We start from the raw sequence: 24,750 nt of genomic DNA, 5'->3' as shown, positions 1-24,750 counted from the left end.
GCATGTAAAAATGGTCAACACTTGCTGATGGTCAGTCATCAGAGAAATGCAAATTAAAACCACAATATCACCTTACACCAGTTGGGATGGCTGTCATCCATAAATTAAGAATGTGGAGAAAAGAGAACCCTCGTGCACTCCTGGTGGGAAGGCAGATTGGTGCAGCCACTGTGGGAAACAGCATGGAATTTCCTCAAAAAATTAGTAATAAAACTACCATGCGTTCCAGCAATTCCACTTCTGGGTATTTATCCAAAGAAATCTAAAACACTAACTTGAAAAGATACATGCATCCCCCTTTTCACTGATGCATTATTGACAATAACCAAGATATGGAAGCAACTTAAGTGTCCATCAATAGATGAGTGGATAAAGAAGAAATGGTACATATATACAATGGCTATTCAGCCATAAAAAAGAATCAAATCTTGCCATTTGCCACAACATGGATGGACCTAGAGAGTGTTATGCTAAATGAAATGTCAGACAGAAAAAGATAAATACCATATGAGTTCACTTATACGTGGAATCTAAAAAATAAATAAACAAGCAGAAACAAACCTGTAGTTACAGAGAAAAATCGAAGGTTGCCAGATGGGAGGGGCATTGGGGGGGTGAAAATATAAAATGATTATTAAGAAGTACAAACTGCCAGTTGTAAAAATAACCATGGGGGTATACAGTACAGCACAGGGAATACAGTCAATAACATGGTGATAATCGATGTCAGGTGATACTAGACTTATCCGGGTGCTCGCTTTGTAAGTTACACAGATGTCTAATTGCTATGTTGTGCATCTGAAACTAACATGATGTCAGTTTTAATTATAAAATAAATTATTAATACATTTAAAAAACGATTTTTCACTAGAAGCCACAGACATCTTATAACACACTCCCCTCAGGCTGTCCAGCGGTCCTTTGCTCCCCATCTCCTCCAGCTTCCTCAGTGAGGCCTTCATTGTATAGCACTTGAAGTGATAAAAAATAATTTAAATATAAAATAAATAGATAAGCCCTGACTGTCGTGGCTGTGTGGACTGAGTGCCGACCTGCGGACCAAAGGGTCTCTGGTTTGATTCCCAACCAGGGCACATGCGTGGGCTGTGGGCCAGGTCCCCAGTAGGGGGCGTGTGAGAGGCAACCACACATTGATGTTTCTCTCCTCCCTCTCTTCCCCTCTTTCTAAAAGTAAAATAATAAAATTTTTTAAAAATGTAAAGTTAATAAAAATAATAAGCGGTCATTCAGCCTAACAGATGTCATCCCTACCAGCCCGTCCCAGCGGGGTCCCCTCTGTTCTCAGCCCACCGGCTCCCAGAAGGGGACTGCCCCTCACTCAACCCCACTCCGCCTCCCCGGTCCGCCTTTGACACCACGGGGGCTTTTCAACTCTCTGCCTGGAGTCACCCACTTCCCCTCTAATCATCTTGGATGAACTGGAAAAACACAGGTTTGGAAGCAAATAAGCAACTATTTTATTCTGAAGCTTCATTTTGTAATGAACTTCACTTAAATTTGAGGTCACTTTGCAAAACACAAAGAAGTTCATTTCCAAATTAACCTTGCTCTGGCCTAGTTGCTCATTTACTTCCAAAGCTGAATATTGTTCCCATTAAAAAGTTAACCTTTAGCCTTGAACTTCTCCTGTAGACGTGGGGCTGTGGTGAGTGACTTACTCTTCCCGGTCACAGCCAGCCGTGAGCCAGGCTTCGAGTGGCTGCCTCGAGACGCCACTTTGGCCAGTCCTGGAAGACGCTGAAATCAGGTTTGTGGTCGGGTGTCTTCTGTGGGCTTAGAACTGGGGAAGGAGATGTAGCAGAGGGTGGGGGGATGGGAACAGAGGCCGGACCCTGTGTGAGGCGCCGTGGCTGCCAACTGAGCATTTACAAGGTGGCAACGAGGGATCCTGTTGACAGGGCAGTGAGGGGGCCAACCAAGGAAGGCTTCACTTCAAAGTCGTTCCAGACAGAGGAGGTTCGTTTACTTCAGTCAAGTCTTAGCACCACCTGGTAGAATATTGACCCTTAGGAACGAGGGTCAGAGTATGTTCACTCGAAAGGGTTCTGGGAAATCCGAAAGGCTCAGCCCCTGCCCTTGGGGATGTACTTTATACATTGACCTGTGCGTCCTGGCCGTGGGCAGAGGAACACGGTGATGTGGCTGCTGCTTCTAAAAGGCAAAGGAGGCGACAACTCGCAACTATCAACAACTAAACCTAAAAAACAAAAACCAAGCAAACAACTAGAACAGGAACAGAATCACAGACATGGAGATCACATGGAAGGTTATCAGCAGGGTGACAATGTGGGGAAATGGTACAAGGAATAAAAAGCATAATTGGTAGGTGTAAAACAGACAGGGGGAGGTCAAGAATAGTATAGAAGATGGAAAAGCCAAAACCTACATGTACAACCCATGGACGTTAACTAAGGTGTGGGGGATGCTGGTGGGAGGGGGGTGCAGGGCGGAGGTGGACTAAAGGGGAAAAAAAATTGGGACAATTTAATAGCATAATCAATAAAATATTCTTTTTAAAAAAGGCAAAGGAGTTAATGTTCCATAAACAATTGAGCAGGGTAGCTTCTCTGGGAGAAAGAAGCTTGTTTGGAACTAGGAACCCATGCAGAGTGTTTCGGGACTGTGGTCAGGTCAGGTTGAATCTATGGATCAAGCTCTGGAGAACCACTTCAGAACAGTGATCAAGTCATGGTGGTGGTGGTGTTGTCGACCGAAGAATGTCTAAACTTGTAGAGAATTTTTTTTATAAAAAAATTTATTTCAGCCAAACAGAGGATATACGTAGAAACAAGATCTCAACAGACTGAGAAAAATGCTTCTCAGAACTTTACAGCTTTTAATGCATTTGGGATTAAGGAGGAAAATGGATGCAAGATTGCATGAAGGTGGGAGATAGCAGAGGGGGAATGAGGTTATAGAACAGGTAACAACATCATCTGCTTACTTCTGAGAAGGGCATTTTGAAGGTGTGCTAACCTGAATGCTCAGAAACAGTGGACGGGGCTTGCTGATGGCAAAGGTAAACGTTTTACTAAAGAAGTTATGTGCCTCGGGCACGACTACCCTCCATGACCTCCCTAGTTAAGAATTTATGATCAGATCACTCTGTGAGGTTACTTTTGTAGAATCTCTTTTTCATCCACATTATGAAGATAGATACATGGATCAATAAAACTAACAAGAGAGTCTAGAAATAGGATCAAAATAAAAATAACATTTTGGGATCTGCCTTTTAACAAGAAACAAAACTAACAAAGTCTTTACTCTTTTTTTAAAAAAAAAAGGTTTATTTATTTATTTTTAAAGAGAAGGAGGGAGAAAAAGAGGGAGAGAAACATCCATGTGTGGTTGCCTCTTGCACGCCCCCTACTGGGGACCTGGCACGCAGCCCAGGCATGTGCCCCAAATGGGAATCAAACCAGTGACCCTTTGGCTCACAGGTCCTCACTCAATCCACTGAACTACACTAGCCAGGGCCAAAATCTTTACTCTTAATCACTAGGCTATTCTGCATTTTCCAAGATCCTTTGATTTTTCATAAGATCTCTATGAGATAGGCGGCCATATCCTCATTTTATAGGTAGGTGAGACTTGGAGCTTGTCTAGACCATGTGGAGCAGAACATCATTTGTGGGGTACCAGTTAAGAGATGATGGAAATGTCCCCAAATTCCCACAAGATTCCCCACAGAAAAGGACTGCTGTGAAAGTCTAGATCATAGCAACGAACAGAGAATGTGCTATTGACAGACATCTGTCCTCTCCTTTAACTGTAAGTTTCTTAAGAGCAGACACCGATGTCATATACGTTTTTTCTTTTGTAATCCAATGTCTAGATACATCTGGAGCTTTGTCTCCTGGAGGACAGGGCCACCTTATTGCTGCAGCAGGAGGAAAGGGGTGGGGGTCACCTATCCACTCCAACTGGCCCAGAATTAACATGTCATTTCTACTCCTAGCCTGAGACCAGAACTAATCGTATAATCCTGCTTGTCTTTAATCGACCGGGAAATGTCAAGAAGCACCTGATAAGCTGTAAGTGCTTCTGCCTTCCTGGATGATAGTGTGTACTCAGCAAACCTTGTTGGGTAAACTCATGAGGTCATCTGACACAGGGTTAAAATTATACTGGCCCAGAAATATTCAAATTACTTGAAGCACCTTTCAACCTCCAGAGACTCAGATGAGAATGCATGCGTCAAGAATGCAAATGGATGTACCATTTATTGATGATCTGCTCTATACAAGGCACTGTTCTAGACACTGTAGGCCATGATGGTTAGTCCTCAGGACAGCCCCATGCCACAGGCATTAACATTCTTCTTCCAAAAAGCTCTTGTTCATGGAACATGGGGAGCAACTGGCAGAGCTGTGGTTTGAGCCCACGTCTCCAAGTTACAAAGCTTACAAGAGTCTCTCTTCTTGACTCTGTGGACCCCCTCAGCTACTGACGCCTTATGGACTGAGAAATACAATCTGAAGTAGTTGCCATAGAGAGGAGTGTCAGGACAAAGGCGAAGACAGACAGCTCCATCCCACAGCCGCCTTTCTCCACCCCACCTGCTCTGCCCTCTCCCCTCTCTCCTGCTGCTTGCCCCCCAGGCCTGCCACTGCTAGAGAGAGACACCCCCTCAGGACCCAGAGTCAACAGTGAAAGAATGGGGCCGAGAGTATGTTCTGAACATGTGTGTGGTTGCTGATAGGCACCCTCTATCCTTTGTGAGCAAATGGGGAGGCTGGGATGGCGATCTCCATGCAGGATGCCTTTCCCAAAGGACCAGGTTTTGTGGGAATTATGTGAGCTCACTTTATGCAGCCCCCCCAACCCTAAGGTACCACTGACACTCCACACCGGCTCAAATATCTCCAGAACAAGTCGGAAGGGTTTCTGGTCAGGCTTTGCCATTCTCATCCTGTGAGTTTGGATTATTCACTTGGGCTCTCTGGATTTCCATTTTTGCATCTGTAAAACAGGTCTCAGGTCCATGTACTCTTGGATCGCCCTTTATCTCACCAGGTTATTGTGGTCATCAAAGGGAACACTAGGTGGAAGAGTGTTTTGTAGACTGGTTTAAATGTGTCATTGTTTACGACAGACTAGATAATGAAACCTTCAAATTCTCTCATTGAGTTATGGTTCTGCTAAGGGAAGGGAGCAAATCCGTACATTTTAAATGCCAACTCTCTCTCTAAACCACACTTGGCTGCACGTGTTGGGCTCTGTTCATGATGCTTAAGAGGCAGGCCGTGGGAGTCAGAACATATGGTGGGCGAAGTATTTTAATCTCTCTGAACTTCGGGATTCTCATCTGTGCTATGTGGAGCATAATATTTGTGTTTGCGGGTTATCAAGGGTTGCAAAATGAATGCAGGTGAAACACTTTACACAGCACTTGATAAATGGTTGCAATTTTATCGTCGTTATTATTATTCAGGAGCTATCCTGCTGTCTCTAGGGGTCTTTGTGTAATCAAATTATTCCACTGCCCAGTAGAAGAAGGAAATCCCCAACCTTTCAAAACACCATGGGAGCATAGAGGTCCATGTCTCCCAGCATGCCCTGCACAGCCTCCATACCCCATAGAGAGCACACAATTCACGACATGACTATATCCCAGAACTCTACTCAGAAGTCTTGTGTTTAGAATTCAGCACACATTTTCCCAAAGAAAGAATGCTTTTTTTAGAGAGAGAGAGAAAGAGAGGGAGAGAAACATCAATGTGTGGTTGCCCCTTGCGCATCCCCCCACTGGGGACCTGGCCTGCAACCCAGGCATGTATCCTGACTGGGAATCGAACTGGCGACCCTTTGCTTCGAAGTCTGGAGCTCAATCCACTGAGCCACACCAGCCAGGGGAGAAAGAATGCTTTTAAAATAATGGTTGGATTCCTGAGTAACTGAAAATATCCAGAATCCTTAAAAATACACCAACATGAATTATATGAGTCATATGAAATGTTCAAAGGAAAATAACTTGGGTGAGCTGGGTGGAGCTGGGGGGAAGGGGGAAATTTAATCAACTGTAATAGCATAAACAATAAAATATTTTAAAAAGAGGAAACTTTGCTTTTGAGGAAATACAAAAAGTAAAATAAAAATCTAGTTAAAAAAAACTTGTTATCTATCTAAGTGCATTAGATCCAATAGCAGTATTGCAAAAGCAAAGCCTGCCTTGAGATTCCTTCCAGCCTCAGTCCGCGTCCTTGCCCTTTCCCTTGGTCAGGAAAAACAATCTGAACCTCAGACTGTAAACACCAGATAACATTGAATATCCTTGTTCTTTGCTTTTAGACCCCTTATCATTCCTGGTATGCTAGTTGTACTTCATCAATTGCTTACCGTGAGGCCAAAGGCCTAAACAGATGGCATGAGCTTAAGTGAGCTAAAATTCTTAGTTCGCAAGAGACTTTTACCCTTTCCTCTCTTTTCTCTTCCTCTTGGGCAGTTGGGGTAGAGAAGAGAAAAAGAATGGAAATCAAATACAAGCAAAGCATTAGATAACTTGGATCCTCCCTTAATGTCTGGTAGCTTTAAGTCTTGCATGGATCAAACTGAAATATGTAAAATCATCTAGAGCCAAGTTTCCCTCCCAAACTTAGGAAAAGCTTTGAATAACACGGTTGTCATGCTCTTCAACTATCAGCCTTATATTGGACCTCTAATAAAAATAATGGACTCAGTACTCCACTAAGCTTTACACATACTATGAAGAGAAATATGCACCGTGATTGTATTTTCACGCTACGAAATTCTCTTAAATTTGACATAAGCAGTTTATGTGAACCCCCTATTTGGCTGTGCACCATGAAATTGAAATTGGAGAACATCTACCTTTAGAGGCTACCAGGAGACACAATTCTGGGCTTTCCTCTGTAATAATTTACTGCCTCATTCTCTTCCAATGCTGAGGGGGCAGGGTGGTGGGGGCAGAAAGAGTGAGTGGCCACTACTTTCTGTCTACTTCCCAGAGAAGTGTATAGAAAAGGAAATAGTAGATAGAAGTGTACTAAAATGGTGTTTGTTATATATAAGGATGCTAGCTTATTTCACTTGCAAGTGGCTTTCAGATCATATAATTCCCACTATTCCAGGCAAGTAATTCTGAGTGAGTCTGAGCCATTTTTCTTGGATTAGACACAAGTGTTGTTGAGTTTCTATGCTAGAAATCTGCAGAAGGATGTTTCTGTGGGGACTGGTTGAGACACTGGGAGTTGTGTCAACATAAAAAGTGCCCAAACCAGTAGCGTACGTGCGTAAGAGTTTCTCTGAGCCAAACTGATTATGTGTGTCAGGGAGCAAGATTTCAAATGCTCCAGAGAAGAACAGTTTTGCTGTTTCTTTTATGCATTTGAAAGTGAGGAAGGGGCCTAATTACATGAAGATGGAAGAAAACAACACAGGGGTTGTATAACAGGATAGTTAACTCTTGCAGATGGTTACCTCTTAGAAGAGGTGATCTGAAAGGGAGGTTCATGCATTAAAAGGAAGGTTTTTATTACTAAATTTATTGGGGTGACACTGGTTAATAGGATCAGGTTTGGAAGGGGGAATTTTAGTGGTGTGTTAACTTAGATGCACATAAAAAATGGACAGGATTAGCTTAAGGCAAAGAGAAGCCTTTTTGCTAAAGAAGTTATATGACTCGGATATGACTACCCACCATGACCTGCCCAACTAGGAATTTATGATCACATCACCCTGTGAGGTTACTTTCCACAGAAACACTTTTTTCATCCACAGTTGAAACATGGTGGAGAATTCTTATCCAAAAAGGCAGAAAGAGATGACAGACAGGGGAAAGTTAAATTGAAGTAATGAGCGTTTATGAACAGCCATGCAGTGCTACATACTAGCTTGACACTCAGGGATACAAAGTGTGCTGGGGTCCCAGGTTCAGTGACTCACTAGGAAGACAGCCTGTCTTTGAGGCTACGAGTTATTACAGTGAAAGAGTGCACAGCAAAATTAGCAAAGAGAAAGACCTCACAGGGCAAAGTCTGAAGGAAATGAGGTATAAGCGTCCACGAGTGTCTCCCCGTGGAGTTACACAGGATGCACTTCATTCCTGCAGCAGTGAGTGGCAACAGCACCTGTGCAGTGTCGTCTGCCAGGAAGTTCATTTCAGAGACTCAGCGCCCACGGTGGTTTGGGTGTGGGGGTGGGTCATGCGGACACTCTCTGTCTGACCCATACCAAAATTCTAGACTCTCTGAGGGAACATAGATGTTCAGCATAAACCACATCCTTTGTGCAATGAGTTGAGACACAGCAAGTCAGTCTTATAAGGAAATGGTAAGAACCTTCCTGATATCCAAGTTTCCAGGCTCCAGCCCAAGACCGACCTTGCAAGCAGGCTGTTTGTGTGGTAGCTTTCCCAGGCTGCTGTGTTAACTCTTTTTTGCACAGGGAGATTGAGATGTGATTGCAATGCAGTTGGATAAACTCAATGATTAATTAATTCATTCGATTATACTTACTGAGCCCTTAAAGCATTGGGTAGAAAGGAGATAAATTAAACAGGGTCGTTGTACTTTGTCAAACTCAACTCAGCACCTCAACAGCCCCCTGCCCACCCACTGACAAGGTGAGCTGCCTAGAAAAGGCTCCGTGGCTGTGCTCCAATTCCCCTCCTCACCTCCGTCTGGAACCCACTGCACTTCCCAGGGGCTCTGTTCTCTGCCTGCCACGTAATTTCTTTCTGCTTAGCTCGTGACGTGTTTGGGCTACTTCTCTCTCTGATTTGACTAGGTTCTGACCCAGCCCCTGATGCCCTCAGACCAGCTCCGCCCCATCCCTACCCACCACCAGGACTCCCACATTTCATCTGGCCGCCGTGGTCCCTCGCCCACTAGAGGAACTGCCCCATTTGTGTTTGAAGCCCTAGCTCCCAGGGCTTATCTTCACCCCTCAGGGATGTCAAAGTCACGCAGTTTCTACTCCGAGCCTTGGCTCATTGGAACCCTGTTGCCAACTGCTGGGGAGATGCCCAGAGAGGAACCCCAGGTCCATCAGCCCTTCCTAGTGGAGCCCTCTCACGCAGGGGCTCTACACACTGTGACGCACTGCCACCCGAGCCTTTACTTGAGCTTCCCTGTGGCTACTGTCATCACGGCCCTCCCCCCTTCCAGAAGGATTCACCCCCAAGCCCTGCCCTCCTTCCTCTTTCAAAAGGACCAGCTCCAGGTTTTCAGGGTCCAGAGTGAGGATGGGAAAAAGTGGAAGTAGCATGTTCTTTTCCTGGTCTGAAAATTAGCAACATGTTCAATGACCCAGCCCAGGAGTTGGAAAAAAAATCAGCGTCCTCCCTGATATCAACCACAGCTCCAAGCGATGCAGACATCAGTGCCTAGAAACTCCCAGGTGTGAGTGTCAGCTCGTCCCAACTTCCCTGCCCTGATGGGTCTCTTCCCCAAAAGGCACAGCCCTCCAACACATTCAGAGTGGCTCAAATAACCAGGAAAAACCTCCAGGAAATGAAACCGGTGAGACAGGGACCAGATCCTGGGAAGCTATGAATGCCAGGTTGTGAGCACCTGAAAGGTGTGATCAGACTCACACTTCAGAAAAGTCCTGGGCAGCTGGAGGCAGGTGAGATGAAGAGTGAACCCAGAGGCTAAGAGACAAAGATAAGACATTTTTTTAAAATAATCTGATAAGTGGTGGCAGGGGCTCCACTAGATCTGAAGCAGTGGGCTTAGTGGGCTGGGTCATTGAACATGTCGCTAATTTTGAGACCAGGAAAACAACATGTTACCTCCACTTTTTCCCATCCCCGCTCTGAACCCTGAAAACCTGGAGCTGGTCCTTTTGAAAGAGGAAAGAGGACAGGGCTTGGGGGTGAATCCTTCTGGAAGGGCAGAGGGCCGTGATGACAGTAGCCACAGGAGGGGACAGACATGAGGAATATTCAGAAGACCAAACACTCAGGCGCTGGGGGAGGGGGGGCGGAGGAGTGCAGTGTGTGTGACCCCCGCAGGCAGGCCGGCTGGCCTTGGAACCTTTGGCAGCACCTCCGCTGAGATAAGAACACAGGGGTTAATGATGGCTCCAAACAGCTTCCTGCTGTAAACCCCTTCTCCCTGTCCCCTCCCGCTGAGGAGTTTCTGGTTTCCCTTTGAAGGACCAGAAATGCCCTTGGTGTGTCTGACAGACTTTGAGGCCCGTGCGCGGAAGCGTCTGTCCAAGTCCACTTGGGACTACATCGAAGGAGCCGCCGGCGAAGGCTTCACCAAGGATGACAACATCGCAGCATTTAAAAAGTTTGACCTTCTGTATCCTTTCTGTCGTTAAACTGGTTCAGAGCTCCTTGGAAGGGCCCAGTCCTGGTTTCTGCCAGCAAAGAACACAGAGAACTCAGATACAATACTGGTTTTTCTGTTGTCATTCGGAGTTTGGGAGGGTCTGGGGGGAGAAGATAGCTGGGGAGAGGATGGTTGGGGAGAATTCATCCTAGTGCCTCCACAAAACCAGCACCAGTAAGTCACCCTCTCGCCCTGCCTTAGCGCAACTTGGCCACCTGGGAAGATAAGATAAGAACCTAAAGGTCACCGCTCACCTGGGCAGGGCGGAGAGCCTGCTGCGTGGGCCTGAACTCCCTGAGTTCTTAAGCCTCTGGCTTGGAAGAGAGATGTTTGAAAGGAGAGAGAACTCAGGGCGGGAGGAAACGTGCAGACCCAAGGAGGCTGGCGAGGAGGGAAGACGGATTCCAGGTGGAAGGGCAGGACTAGAGCGGCAGCGGGCAGAGCACGGATCAGCAGACAGCAGCCCACAGGCCAGGCGGGCCCACCACCATTTTTTTTGGATGGCGAACAAGCCAAGCATGCTGTTTTTTTTCTCATAAAACAGTTGAAAAAGCCCAAAAGGAGAATAGTAACTTGCCACACACAAAAATTACACAAAATTCAAATTCCGGTGTCTGTAAGAAAAGTCTTATGAGAACACAGCTGTGTTCCATCTCTGGCCACTGTCACATGACAGCAGCAGAGCTGCGTAATCGGGACGAGGACAGCATGGCCCACAGAGCCTTGAGCGCTGGCAGCCTGGCCCTTTTTGGAAAGCTTGCTGACGCCCGTGATAGAGGGGTCCGGAAAAACGGGGTATGAGGTGAACACTAGGTCTGTGTTTTCACGCTTATTTAGCTCTATGCTCAGCACTTCAATGGCTTCACTTCATTCTGTCGTCACAGGACTCGTAGGAAACGGGGACCATTCCCCCCATTCCAGGGATGAAGTAACTGAGCCTGTGTGACTGAGTTGGCACAGTTAGTGTTTCTGGGAAAATCTCCCTAAATTTGTGTACAGGAACAATAATATTTGGTGAAAGACAAGCATTTTCGGACCCTAAGGCTTAGAATCTGTTGGCTTTAACGTGTTTTATATACTTGCCATTGGACAATGTTCCTACCTTCTCCTAAAGCAGTGGTTCAGACAAGCCTTTAAATGGACTGGCCTCTAGCAAGGAGAGCACCGTGATCCCTCTCTGGGCTTCGTGCTCTTTCCATGACCTTTTCTTATCTTAGAGACTTGTTCTAACCTGAGAGGGAAGAGCCTGGAACTCTCAGCTTCTTATTTCTTCCTTTTCTGGTCCTTGTTCCGATGAATCAGCGGAGCACCCAAGTGCTCAGAGCCTGGTCCGGGTGGCAGGGTTCAGACACAGACCTGTGAAGGAGCGAGGCAGGGGCTGGTGGGGACCGCAAGTGCACTGGGAGTGCAGAGGCAGCGGGTCCCAGTGGAACGAGGGTTGTGAGAGGCTTCCTGGGGGAGGGGAGCCTCCAGCTGGTCTATGCTGCCTGTTGGGCTGCCAACCAAGGGAGCGCTGCCAACCAAGGGAGCGCTGCCAGAGGTTTCTGGGGGCCCCAGTCGGGTCTCACCCGGCTCCAGGAATCGGGAGGCCCCAGCACCAGGCGGCGCCTCCATGCTGGAGAGTAATCCCACCGATAGAAAACCTCTTTATTGTCCAGCACAGAATCCGCCTCCGTCCTCGGTATCTGAGAGATGTGTCGCAGGTGGACACCCGGACCACAATCCAAGGGGAGGAGATCAGTGCCCCAATTTGCATCTCACCTACAGGTTTCCACCGCCTTGCTTGGCCAGACGGGGAGATGAGCACAGCCCGAGGTGAGAACCGACCACACCTGAGGCCCCCTTTCAGGGTGCTGCAGAGCGCAGGAGGTGTCCTTCCGCCGGGGCGGACAGCTCCAGGGTTTCTCCAGAGAAGGGGCTTGGGGACAGCGAATGGCTGGAATTAAGGCGGGTGGAAAAGCAATGTTCAACACTGTGTTTGCATAACATTTCCCCTAAGACTGAGAAAATACCCATATTCCATGATAAACAATGGTTAGGGTGGAAGAGAAGCTACTGATGAATAGAAGGGTGCAAAACCCCCAACGCCATCCAACAGAAGGCGCTGGCCCCTCCGAATCACACTGTCTGTGGGGAAAGGGATGCTCCGTGCGGCCCCGGGGGTCAGGGCTCTCACTGACCCCTCGTGGGGCTGAGTGGCGAGTCTCTGAACTTAGGATGAGATGAGAGGCACGGCTTTAGGTGCTAACACAGGGCCCCGGCAAGTGTTTTGTCCAAACGTTCCATCTTCCTGTTGCTCGATTGACCTTGTCATCTTATCTGACAGTTTCTTATTGGGTTATGCCTCCTTCCTCGTTGTCCCCACTCTCTGCCCCACCCCCATCGCACCAAAAATAATGAGAAGGAAAGGGGAAGGGGCGAAGCAGGGCTGAAGATATTCTTGTGACTCCTTTGTAATCTTCACTCTAGGCCTAATCTGTTTTCTGCGAGTTTCCATGGGGTCTTTTCCTTCAACTACGCGCTATAGGAAGCAGTGAATCCTCGGATTCTAGAGCTGAAAGTGACACTCGTCTGGGTTAGGAACCAAGTCTAGCGAGGGTGAAACGTGAACATCCTATATGAATGTGCCTTCTCAGCTAAATCTTCATGGTTGAATGTGTTGTTTTGGATGTGGGGCTAATGAACAGGGTATCTCCTATTGACATTAGGAGTCTATTAATTTTTAACTATTAATTTTTGATTAGGTTCAAATACTCTGCCCATGGGTTGTAGAATGGTAGTGACATTAACCTGCTGGAGAATCCAGCTGAAAATGCACAAAGTAGGAAATGTGAAACATGCAATGCAGCAGGAGTGTCAACGTCATTGTCACCAACATCAACATCCCTGCCACTAGCATTTGCATAGCATATCACTTCATAATTTTAAAAATGTTTCCATATCTAGTATCTTACCTAATCTCCCAACAACCCTGTAAGAGGTATTATTTCCCCTCGTTTGCAAATAAGAAAAATGAGATTCAAGACCACACAGCTTAGATGTGGTAGAAGTAACAGCTTCAGACCTCATGCTTTTTCCACTACAAACCTCAGCTTTTGCCACCTTTAACACCCTTTTGCATCATTAACACGTTCACTAGAAGCCCATTGTCCTATCTGACAACTGCAATGTGTCCAACACAAGTTGGGACACTAAATGGTCTCTCTAGCTGGAAATATTTTTACATGGAGTACAGGGTTTAGAACACAGGTTGCAGAGGGAGACCCACACTCATTTAGACCTCCCAGTCTGATCAAACCCTTCTATACCTGCCTCACAGAGAAGCAAAAGGAAATCAAGCTTTATCTTCACTCCCAGGGCAAGCTGGCCAGAGGCAATGCAGACTCCTGGGGCTTTGCACCCTAGCCTAGAACACATCTGCCCTCCAACCTGAGCTGTGTCACTTGCTTTGCAGCTGCCCAAGCAGCCGGCATCTGCTATATCACCAGCACATACGCCAGCTGTACCCTTGAAGACATCGTCGCTGCTGCCCCCAGAGGCTTCCGGTGGTTCCAACTCTACGTGCAGACAGATCGGCAGCTAAACAAACAGCTGATCCAGAAGGTAGAATCCTTGGGTTTCAGAGCTCTAGTAATCACCGTGGACGTGCCCAAACTTGGCAACAGGCGACAAGACATCCGAAACCAATTGAACTTGAAGACGAATTTATTGCTAAAGGATCTTCGATCACTTACAGAGGTAGGAAAGCTACCAGGTCCAAAGGGCAGGCATTGCAGAAGGCAAATTTCCTCCTCCAGTTCCTCCCTTTGTTCTTTCCACAAGAATCCACGGAGTGCCTGCACTGCGCCAGACACTGGGGATGCAGCCATTCAAAAATCAGATCTGGTTCCTGCTTCCCAGAGAGTCTGACAAACTGAATATAAGACAAAATGTTCTCACTCCAGGAGCTGTCCGATCTGTCACCAGAAGTGTTCTGGCCAGGCCTGAGTGCTGAGAAATGAGAAAGCTATAGAAAGGATTTTGCATGGATGAGAGAGTAAACTAAACAAGTTCTTTCAACATTTTCTACTTTATGGCACACTTAGAAAATGATCATTTTGGATGGCACACTTAGATAAGCCAACCCTCTAATGGGGATGCTCTGAAGCACGAGGGTGTTATGACACATTTGTTTGGAATCTCTGAACTAGATGACTGCAAAAGGCGCTTCCCCCATTAAAATCCTACAGTCAGATGGGAGGGAGTGCCCCAGAGAGAGAAAGTCATGATGAAGCTGCCATTCCTTGGCTACAGTAGTGATAGTGATAACAGACTTTATGATCAATGGGCAGCTGTGATATCCAGCCAAGAGATACTCAATAGTTCAACTCATTAAGTTATATACAACTTGGCCTTGAGGTTTTCAGGAATCTTTATCTCAGATTCCAGAAATGAATGGATGTTTGGTGTCCATGGTGAGTCAAGAGTCAGTATTGCAGAATATCTGATTTAGGATTATTGAAGTATTACTTAGTTCTTACTACCCTGTGCATATCTCGACTCTAACACATTACATTAGCCCATAACTGATAAATGCTTTTGCCTACCCACTTTACTTATTAAACTCTGAGTTCTTTCAATGTAGGGCTGTCTTTGTATTCCCAGATCCTGGCATAAAGATTGAACAGGGACACAATTAATGGTTAATAAATAAGCAAATGAAGTAGAAATTATTTTTATTAAGCAAAGGAGCCAGAAGTAGGGTGATTTTTGTAGCTCCTCTTTTCAAGCTTATAAGTGTCTCTTTCCACTTAGCAGTCGCTGGCTCCCTAAATGTGCCTCGTCTTTGGAATGGATCAAGCAGTCTCAAGGAGTTCAGGACTAAGGTTCTCTTTTATTCCCCACAGAGGAATTCAACAGCCCATCTGCAGATGTTTCCCATTGACTCAGCCTTCTGCTGGGATGATCTCTCCTGGGTCCAAAGCATAACTCAGTTGCCCATCATCCTTAAAGGGATCTTGACAAAAGAGGATGCAGAGTTAGCCTTGAAGCACAAAGTCCACGGCATCATCGTTTCCAACCATGGCGGGAGGCAACTTGATGATGTCCCTGCTTCTGTAAGTAGGATGACCCCAGAGGGGGCGTGTTTGTGAGTGGTGCATGTATGTGTGTTTGTGAGAGGGGGGTGTGTGTGTCTACAGCAAGGCACTCTGGGCAGTTTGGTGCACACTGCCCTCTCCCTTACCACATGTGTTGGTATACGCATGTACGTTTTAAGAACGTTTAATCAACAATAATAGCCCAGTGTGTATAAGGCTATTTTTACACACTTTACATTTAGCATCTCTAAAGCTTACAGCAGTCCTGCAAGATGGGTATTATTGCCCCCTTGTTACAGATGGGGACCCTGGAGTTAACTGATGTTAAGTAACTTTTCCAGTTGACACAGTTAGTAAGCAATTAATGTGGGATTGAAATTAGAGGTATTTCAAAAGCACTGGGTCTCCTGCCTTCTGGAAGAAGCGTTCAGCTGGAAGGTCGCCTGTCCGCATGGATGGTCACCTCGTATTTCCTCATATGACACAACCCAGGAAGGGACAGTGTATCACTGAAGCTAATAAACAACCGTCTTTCACAACACAACTTTAATATGCCCAATGAATCCTTTGGTAAAAATTTATGACACTGTTGGTTTTCCTGTCATGTGAATTTATGTCCATTAGAGATAAGAGTTTGAGGAAAGAACGTGAAGAGAGAGGCAGAGAAAGGATCTTGAAATGGGAATTGTTGATTTATGTTCATGAAGATACATATTTTCAAAATATACATTTTCATGAAGCTTATTTCCAAGACTCTTCTATTATTGCTTGACTCATTTTAAGAAAGAAAAGTAGATTTTTCCCTATTAAGGTTTTTTTGGTCTTTTTATTATATGTGTAAAGCATGTGCACTCTAGTTAAATTATAAAATACATAAAAGCAAAAAATAAGATAGAAATTACCCTTATTTTTATCACTATTGTTAATGTCAACATTTTGGGAATTGTGTTTATCAACTTCATAATACAAATTTAACATTTTAGGTTTGAAAAATGATGCATAATATTTTGTCATTTTTTTCTTTTTCCTTACAAATATACTAAGGGCATTACATTATTTCAATTATATATGCTCCTCTTAATTTTAATGATGTATGAATGCACAATTTATTATTTTTAAATTTACTTTTCAATTACCGTTGATATGCAATATTATGTTAGTTTCAGGTGTACAGCATAGTGATAAGACCTTTATGTACCTTACGATTATGTACCTTATGATAACCCAATTAAGTCTAGTGCTTGTCTGACACTGTACATAGTTATTCCAGTATTACTGACTATCTTCCCTGTGCCATACTCTGCATGCCTGTGACTGCTTTTGTAACTGGCAACCTGTACTGCTTAATCATGAAAGGACGGTTTATATAACACACTTCCTGTTGTTGAACATATGGATTGCTTCTAAGCTTCCACTGTTGTAAACAATGCATCAGTGACCATCCTTAAAGCTTTAGCACTTTCTCAGTTACTTTGGCAAAACAAATACCAGGAAATACAAAAGCCACTGGCTTGAACTCCCTGGCCCTCGCCCAGGTGGAGGGGACACCCCTGTCCCACGATGCCCTAAAAGTCAAAATGGAAACCTTCAGGCCACACGTGTCCCTCCTTTCAGATCGACGCCTTGACGGAGGTGGTGGCTGCTGTGAAAGGGAAGCTGGAAGTGTACCTGGACGGTGGGGTCCGAACCGGCAACGACGTGCTCAAGGCTCTGGCCCTTGGGGCGAAGTGCGTTTTCCTGGGGAGACCAGTCCTCTGGGGGCTTGCTTGCAAGGTGAGACCAAAATGAAAACCAACTGGGAGAAACCACGTTTCTCATTCATTTGCACGCTTTTCACTTTTCTGTGGGTTAGCCCCCAAGCTTAACCACTTTTTGAGGTGCCCCAGAGTCCTGAAGAGCGGCCACACCAGGCCGCACTGCCGTGCTTCCTCAGCAGCTGCTGCAGATTCTCAGGAGCTCTGACCCCTTCTTTTCCTCTTGGCGCTTCCTTATCCTCGACCTAGTCCCGACTTCGCAGATACTGCCATCCCCGCCACCACATCTCTGAGCACGCCTAGAATTTATACTCGGCTCTGGGTCACAATGTTCCTTCCTGCCTCAGGGTGAACATGGTGTCGAGGAAGTTCTGAACATTTTAAAAGACGAGTTCCACACTTCCATGGCCCTTACAGGTACGTGTGTCCCGTTCTTTTCCTGATTTGGAACTGAAAGCCAGAGGTCTAAGGAGCAGGAGTGGTGGCCCCTCCTTCTAGCCACCTCTCCCCAGCCCAAGGGTGACAGGAGAGACAGCCGGAAAGAACTGTCCCAAACAAAGCTTCGTCTTTGATACTTCTTAATCTGAAAGGACGGTTTCTATAACACACTTCCTGTTGAACATCTGGATCGCTTCTAGGCTTCTGCTGTTGTAAACAATGCATCAGTGACCATCCTTAAAGCTTTAGCACTTTCTTGATTCCTTCTGTAAGACAAATTCCAGGAAATCAAAAGCCACCTGCTTGGACTTCCTGGGCCTCGCCCACGTGGAGGGGGCACCCCCGTCCCACGATTAAGATGTACAAAAGCAGATGTGATTTCACACTATGGGAGAGAGGGTTCCATGTTACATTGCACTGTTCAGAGGATATCAGGCTCATTGGATATGGTATTGAGTGTCCTTTTAAAGTAATATTCACGGACCATGACAAGTCAAGAAATAATGTCAAAGAGGAAGCATGGAGGGGCTGGGGAGAGAGATACAAACCGGAGGAGAGAAGGGGAAGAAGGAGGAGCATCGTCCCTCGTAACCACAGACAGACAGCAAGACAGACCTGAGTGGCTCAAAGTTACACAGATTTCAGTCAAAAATGAAATTATTGTAAACTGGTGCTCATAAAAACTTCTAAGTTTTTAGCAAAGCTCAGAATCCCAATTATCTCATAAAATAGTTGTTCTTTACTAATGATATTAGCTTTCCTCTTAATTGCACTTAGTTTTGAGCTTTTAGTTTGTATTTTTCTAATTCTAAGTGGCTCAATTCTAAACGACCCAAAGTCACCAAGCACCACCTCGAGGGAGAGGAGGACACCAGCGTGAATGGAAGGCACACGGGCGTCTTCCGGCCCCGGGCCAGGGGAAGTGGGGGGCATCTTCACCTGCATGTCTGTGGATTCCCGGAGGTTGAAATGACTTGTCCTGCTCGCCAGATATTTTCTCCGTTCTTGTAAAATGAGGCCTAAACCTTTTTTTAACAATAGCCTGATTGGGGAATTCACAATAATAAAGCTTCATTATTCCCCCCAAAGTTAACATGTAGTAATCCCTGAAGTGTAAATGGTGCTGGAAACTCTATTTCTGAGATAGAGAGTGGAGCAGGAGGGGGACACTTTCATGCCTGAGATTTTGTACTCCTCTTCCTCCTAATTGTTCTTATTGTTTTAAAAGTATTGTTTAAAAAGCAGTAATCACAACCAAACATGGGCGGAGAAGGTGGTTCAGGGAGGAAGAGAAAGAATAGGAAACCCAGGAGAAAGGCACGCCTGGGCATCCTTCGAGAGACGCTGGCCCAGGGAAGACCCCCAGACTGGTCCCTGGAGAGAGGGGATCTCAGGTTTGGGGACCTGTGCTGTTGATGGAACTCAGCAAAATACAAAATCGTAGTGTGCAACCCCAGATACTCTGTCACTCCCTACCCCTTCCCTGCACGATGCGTGAAGACGCCTGACACAAAACGGGCACCTGGGAGGTGACCGGTCAGCGTGACCTCTGTCTCCTAATTCCCCCGGAAATGTGCGTTACGTCTCCTTTCGTCCCTGTGACATCACCACCCAGGGAGGAGACCCCTTAACGCCATTGCTGAAAACAAACTACGTTTAAAAGCAATGTTCTTCCAACCATGAGACCAATTTCTGACGTTTTTACATTTATAAAAAGGTTAAAACTGTTTGTCTTGAAAAACAAAAATGTGCACATATAAATCCTATCAACACAAGGCCGCACAGACCTCACTAGGTTGTCACCCCTTATCGACAGACGAACATCCAAAGCCGTAGAGCATTTCATAGAAGTGTGTTTGAGGCAGACAGCAGGCACGCCTGGACACGAGAGAGAGAGAGAGAACTGTTTCCACCGCGGGGACTGTTTCCACAGAGGTGCGCACCTCCAGGAAAGGTCCGGGTGGCAGGGTCAGCATGAGAAATGCTCAGACCTGTAGAGAACTGCGTTTGAACCAACCTGAGGACAATTGCCGGGAAGCAAAATCTCAACAGACGGAGAAAATGCTCCGGAAAACGGCAGTTTTCCCACTTGTCTTATACATCAGAATCCAAGAGGAAGACGTCAGGGGGTTACATGAATCAAGGCAGGGAAATCTCTGGAATCAGATTAAAAGTAAAACGAGAGGACACGTACTTCTTTTACACTGGTGACACGTACAGGATAGTTAGCAGTTAACGTGACAATTATAACTGTGAGGGGATTTGCGGCCGCTGCCCTGGTTGGTGGACATGCTTTGAGGGGAAAAAGGAAATTACTTTGACATTCCAGAGGTATGTTATCAGGTATGTTATCATAGATGCAAAAAAGAGGACAGGCAGACTCGGTTAAGGTAAAGACTGACCTTTGTTAGGGAACATCACTGGCCTGGGACAGGACTAGCTGCCGTAAACTGCCTGCGGTAAGAAATTCTGATTTCAGACCATCCTGTGTGGTTGCTTTGGTCTGTGAGTTTGCAAGGCCGGCCGTGCCGCCTCCCCTGAGCTTGTCAGATTAGCATGTGACCCGTTTTCACCCACGGCAGCTTCTTTTGTGGCTCTGGAATTAAGGAGGGAAGGTTACAGGAAGGTGGGGGAAATCAAGGCAGAGACTGGATTACAAAATAGTTCATGACACTCTCTGCTCTGCTGAGGGTGCTTGTTTCCGAACAGAGGAACTGAGGCATTTCAAAAGTACACTGACCTCAATGCACAGACACCAGCGACAGGCCTTGCTTAAGGCAACGGTAAACCTTTTACTAAAGAAGTTATGTGGCTGGAGGGTGATGACCCACCCAGATCTTCGTGGTTAGGAATTTATACTCAGATCACACTCTGTGAGGTTACTTTCCATAACCCACTCCCCCTTTTTGGTCCACAGTTTAAATATTATTTTCCCTACAATACATAACCAAAGATTTTTTTTTGGGGGGGGGCATCTCTGTGCTCCTTGAGTAAGTCAGCCTACTGTGAAGTCCCACTGCTCTCTCCCCTGGGGAAACCCACGGCTCTTAAGGTCACTGTCAGTACTGAGGAGAGCTGCCTGTGGCTCCGAATACTTGCTTCAGCTGGATGAGTTCACTTTACTGGTTACTTGGGCTACTGTTTCTGTCCATTGCAGTCGTCCTAGGCATGAAACTCAACTCTGTCCTCTCTTTCCATTTTTAGGAAAAGACCCTCCTATGAGTTCTATCTTTGTAATGCATTTTGCTGAAGTTACGTTTTGGGAGGCGAAGGTGCCTGCATCAGGGAGGTGGAAAGAACTCCCGGGGAAGCAGTGCACGTCCTGTTAGCGAATCCCGGCAGCCTTCTCGTCACCAGGGCTGTTGCACTGTCTCCTGGAGCCCACGGTCCTCCAGCCCGTGGTCGCTTCTGTTCCTCTTCCTCCCTCCTCTTTTCACTTCTTACTGAAGTTCCCTTCGGTCCCTGTGCCTAATCTCAGCTCTAGTCCTAAATTTGCATTCTAATTAAGACCAGTCACTACAGAGGGGAGTTCATTTCCAGACCTTCTCCTTAGAAGGCAGCTGCTGCATGAAATCCTTACCCCGGTCCCCTGCTATCCCTGAGTCACTTCCTCCTTGACAGATGAGCCCCACAGCCCTGAGCCTTGTCAAGACTGAGATAAAGGTCAAGGGTATCTACTGCACATATAAATAGCTTTAAAAATGCCGAAATGTTGTTTTTACATTTTTACCATGCCACTTTGACATGGCTGTCAAAAGGAGACCAGAACACGGGCCCCCAAAATAATTCCCAGCATAATCTGAATGGCACGATTCATTCTGGATACATAGTGATTTCTCAGGGTGGGCCTGATGCATTCGGGGCTGACTCTGACTGGATCACCCATACCTAGGCCAGGTGGGTCTCTGGTGCCTCAGAGAAAGGAGTTTTTTATTTATTTTTAATTATTTTTTTGCATTTACATTAATTTATTTCTTATTGTATTTTTTCCATTACTATTTAGTCCCCTTAGTTTTTTACCTTTTGCGACAATATGGAGAACGTTATGCTAAGCAAAATAAACCAGTCAGAATAAGACAAATAGCATATAATTTCACTCGTGGAATCTAATAAACAAATGGAACTAACAAGCAAAATAGAGACAGACTCATAGCTAGAGAGCCTCTGGACAGCTAAGGTGGGTGGAGGGATTGAGCAAAAAGGAAAAAGGGCCCATGGACACAGAACAGAGCTTTTGACTGCCTTGTTCTTTTAGGCTGCCGGTCGGTTGCTGAGATCAATCGGAACCTGATCCAGTTTCCCAGGTTGTGAAAAACGAGCTGACGGGTCGGCTGAGGCGCCCACAGGAGGAAGGCACAGTCAGAGCGTGCGTGGGATGCTGACCTGCCTCGGCCCCGCCCCGTCCAGCGGCGCCGCCACTTCACCCCCATGCTCCAGGCCCCAAGCCCGCACCTCCCTCAAATGCGCCGTGCACTTGTCTGCCCCGCTGCTTTTCACATTTAGAAAGAGAGAATCAAGGATGGTAGTATTAGTCCTGCTTGCCTATACTGGGTGCTCCCAGAAGCCAGAATTCAAGAAAAGTGAACACCCAGACTTCGAAATCCTCAGTCCCTTTGAGTCTTCTCAGAATAAAAGATCCTAAGAGGACAGGTCAGCAATGACTGCAACAGCTAGTGGATTGTATTTTCGTACATCCTCTGTATCTCTATGAAATAACGATAGGAGTTTTACGGTGGACACAAGCACTATCCATATAAATTATTCCCCAACAAAAATCATACTCCCTAACTGTCAAACAGGGCAGGAAAGGTCTTTTCTAGAAGAAAGATGAAAGAAGGAAGGTAAAGCTGCTAATGTAGTTGTAATACTTAGAAGAGTAGCGGGTACTTTATAGAATCATGATCTTTGAAAAGAGGCCCAGGAGGCTGAGTCAGATGTCACTGTTAATGAGTTGATTAAAAAAAAAAGTAATTGACCATAATCCCTGAGTTACACCCTAAATTTTATCCAGTTAAAAGTTCAAATTACCTCTGCATTATTGAGCTGATGGTAAGTTTGAGGCCAAGGAGGGACCTTTGTTTGACAGCAAAGATGGGGGACCTTTGTTTGAAAGTTTAGGGACATACAAAGGAAATGTCAAGTCCAGGGGCAACTGTCTGGCTGGTAGAGCAGTCCCAGTTGCATTGTGGGACAGGAAGCTTAAATGACCTAAGGGGATATGGGGCAGGGGTGTAGCCTAACTCACGTACTGCTGAATGGGATCTTGGGAAATTATTTCACTTTAGCTCACAGAGCCAAGGCCAGAGACATGAAAGAACGGAGCAGCAAATGAAAGCCTAACATGTGTGTTCATGACCTTGGATGCTACAGGCCCCGTAGATAATGTCTGCTCTGTGCACCGCACTGACCTCCAAGAGAGGCAGCAAAAAGAGTTTTGAGACAACAGATTCAAGGACTCTGGAGACAAAGGACAATAGACAATTTCAGTCCTTCTGCAATAAATGTGAAAGAAGAGATCTTTATTCAGTCACACTGAACAGTTTACTACATAGATGGCAGGCTTTCTCAATAAAGTACTAAAGAGCTAAACCAATCGAAGCCTGAGAAATGGCATTACCCAGGGGTCCCCAGAAACGGGGGCTCTGGCAGCAGGCAGGCTGTGGGCACACCCCCGAGGGAACTGTCCACCCAGCCGCTTCCTGCAGACAGGTTTCCCTCTTCCCCGGCCCACTCCCCAGCCCTCGGACCGCGCCACCCATCACCATGCAGCATCACACACAGTAGCGCGCTTTCTGGAGCTTCCGTCTCTGGAATTTCACTTCTGGGTCTCAGAACTTCTCCTCAGCCCCCACTTGCCGAAGTCTCTTTCAATTGGTGTTACATCCATAACTTCGGCCTCATTATTCTCTGCACATCAGAAATGAGATGAGAATTTCTCAGTGCCAAATTGTCCTTTGTGCTGCAAAGTATAAATAAGCAGCCTTGAAAGTAAGGCTTGAAACCAGAGAAATCATTGGTAGAATAACATCCACCTTTTTACCCCTTCACGATCTTATTAATCATATTTTTTTTCTTGCTCTTACTCTTGCTGGCTGATGAACATGTTGTATTGCAAAATTCCCCAATTTTCTCTGTAATAACTGTACTTATAGGGACTTCTGCATAGGCATAACGGCCAGGTTGTCTCTTCAGCCCTGAAATCACCAGATGGGGGCTGGACTGAGTCATTCCAGATTGGTTGGGGTACGAGTGATCATCGTAATAGCACAGGGCAAACGGGCTATTGGGTATGCGGCTAATGGTTAGCCTACGTGACATGAGAACCCCGTATAAATTCTCTGTGTACACATCTACCCTGGTGATAGCTGTACGTTTTTGGTTTTGCTTTTGTTTTTTGGTCATGGACACTCATGTGTGTGTTTTAAGTCACTTTTGTTCTGGACTCAGATGGTTATTAGATCCAAGATTCCGAGGAAAGCAAGCAAAGATACAAAGACAGTGCCAAAAGGCTGTTCTCAGAAGGGAATTCTTGGCCCTTAAAAATGCCCTACATTAATATGCATGATAAAGAAGGCAAAGAAATCTTCTCCACTGGAAAGTTTTCAGCAATGGAACAGAATACTGGGTCTCTAAAAGATAAGCATTTTTTTCCCCTAATAAAGAGAATCAGCTTTGAAGTCGATCCAGGGTCAGGCTGCCTGGACTTAGAGTCTGGTGTCACTGTCCTCAAGATATTTGGCAAGAGTAAAAACACCTTTGTCCTCCTCTGTTGAACAGTAAGATAAATCTTTCTGGCTTGGCATTGCAAAAATCAAACGCTGTGAGAGACTTCTGTTTCCCAGTCCGGCATGTAAGGAGCCTAGATGTCCCCGTTCCATCCTAACCGGTAAAACTCTGAACAAACTGAAAAATCAACACCTCCTTTACACCCCTTGGAAAAGTGAGGTCAGGGCAAACCACTGCCCCCCAAATTGGAGAGACAGGCAAAAACAGAGAATGACAGCTTACCTGAGCAGAAACCTGTGAGCAGAAACCCAGGTGAAAGCCACCACCGGGAAGGAAACCCGAGCTGTAACTGACCAACTGCTGCGGGCTCCTGGGGACCAGTCTCAGAGTTCAAATGGGGGTGGGGGATGGGCAACCACAGGAGGCCCCCAT

General features: G+C 46.0%; 1 protein-coding gene across 1 annotated transcript; it reads left to right on the top strand.

Annotated features, from left to right (window-relative positions):
- Positions 1-1,637: 1,637 nt before the first annotated feature.
- Positions 1,638-22,259, top strand: HAO2 (hydroxyacid oxidase 2). The gene is made up of 8 exons (XM_045817214.1): positions 1,638-1,768; positions 10,142-10,280; positions 11,986-12,137; positions 13,777-14,060; positions 15,209-15,418; positions 17,015-17,173; positions 17,502-17,571; positions 21,848-22,259. Exons 2-8 carry the CDS (start codon positions 10,150-10,152, stop codon positions 21,901-21,903), a joined length of 1,062 nt encoding a protein of 353 aa, XP_045673170.1. The 5' UTR covers positions 1,638-1,768; positions 10,142-10,149; the 3' UTR covers positions 21,904-22,259.
- The last annotated feature ends 2,491 nt before the right edge of the window (positions 22,260-24,750 follow it).

The sequence above is a fragment of the Phyllostomus hastatus genome, unplaced genomic scaffold, assembly GCF_019186645.2.
Source record: "Phyllostomus hastatus isolate PE091 unplaced genomic scaffold, TTU_PhHast_1.1 phas_scaffold_216, whole genome shotgun sequence".
NCBI classification, from domain to species: Eukaryota; Metazoa; Chordata; class Mammalia; order Chiroptera; family Phyllostomidae; genus Phyllostomus; species Phyllostomus hastatus.
This window is presented reverse-complemented; position numbering and strand designations above follow the sequence as displayed.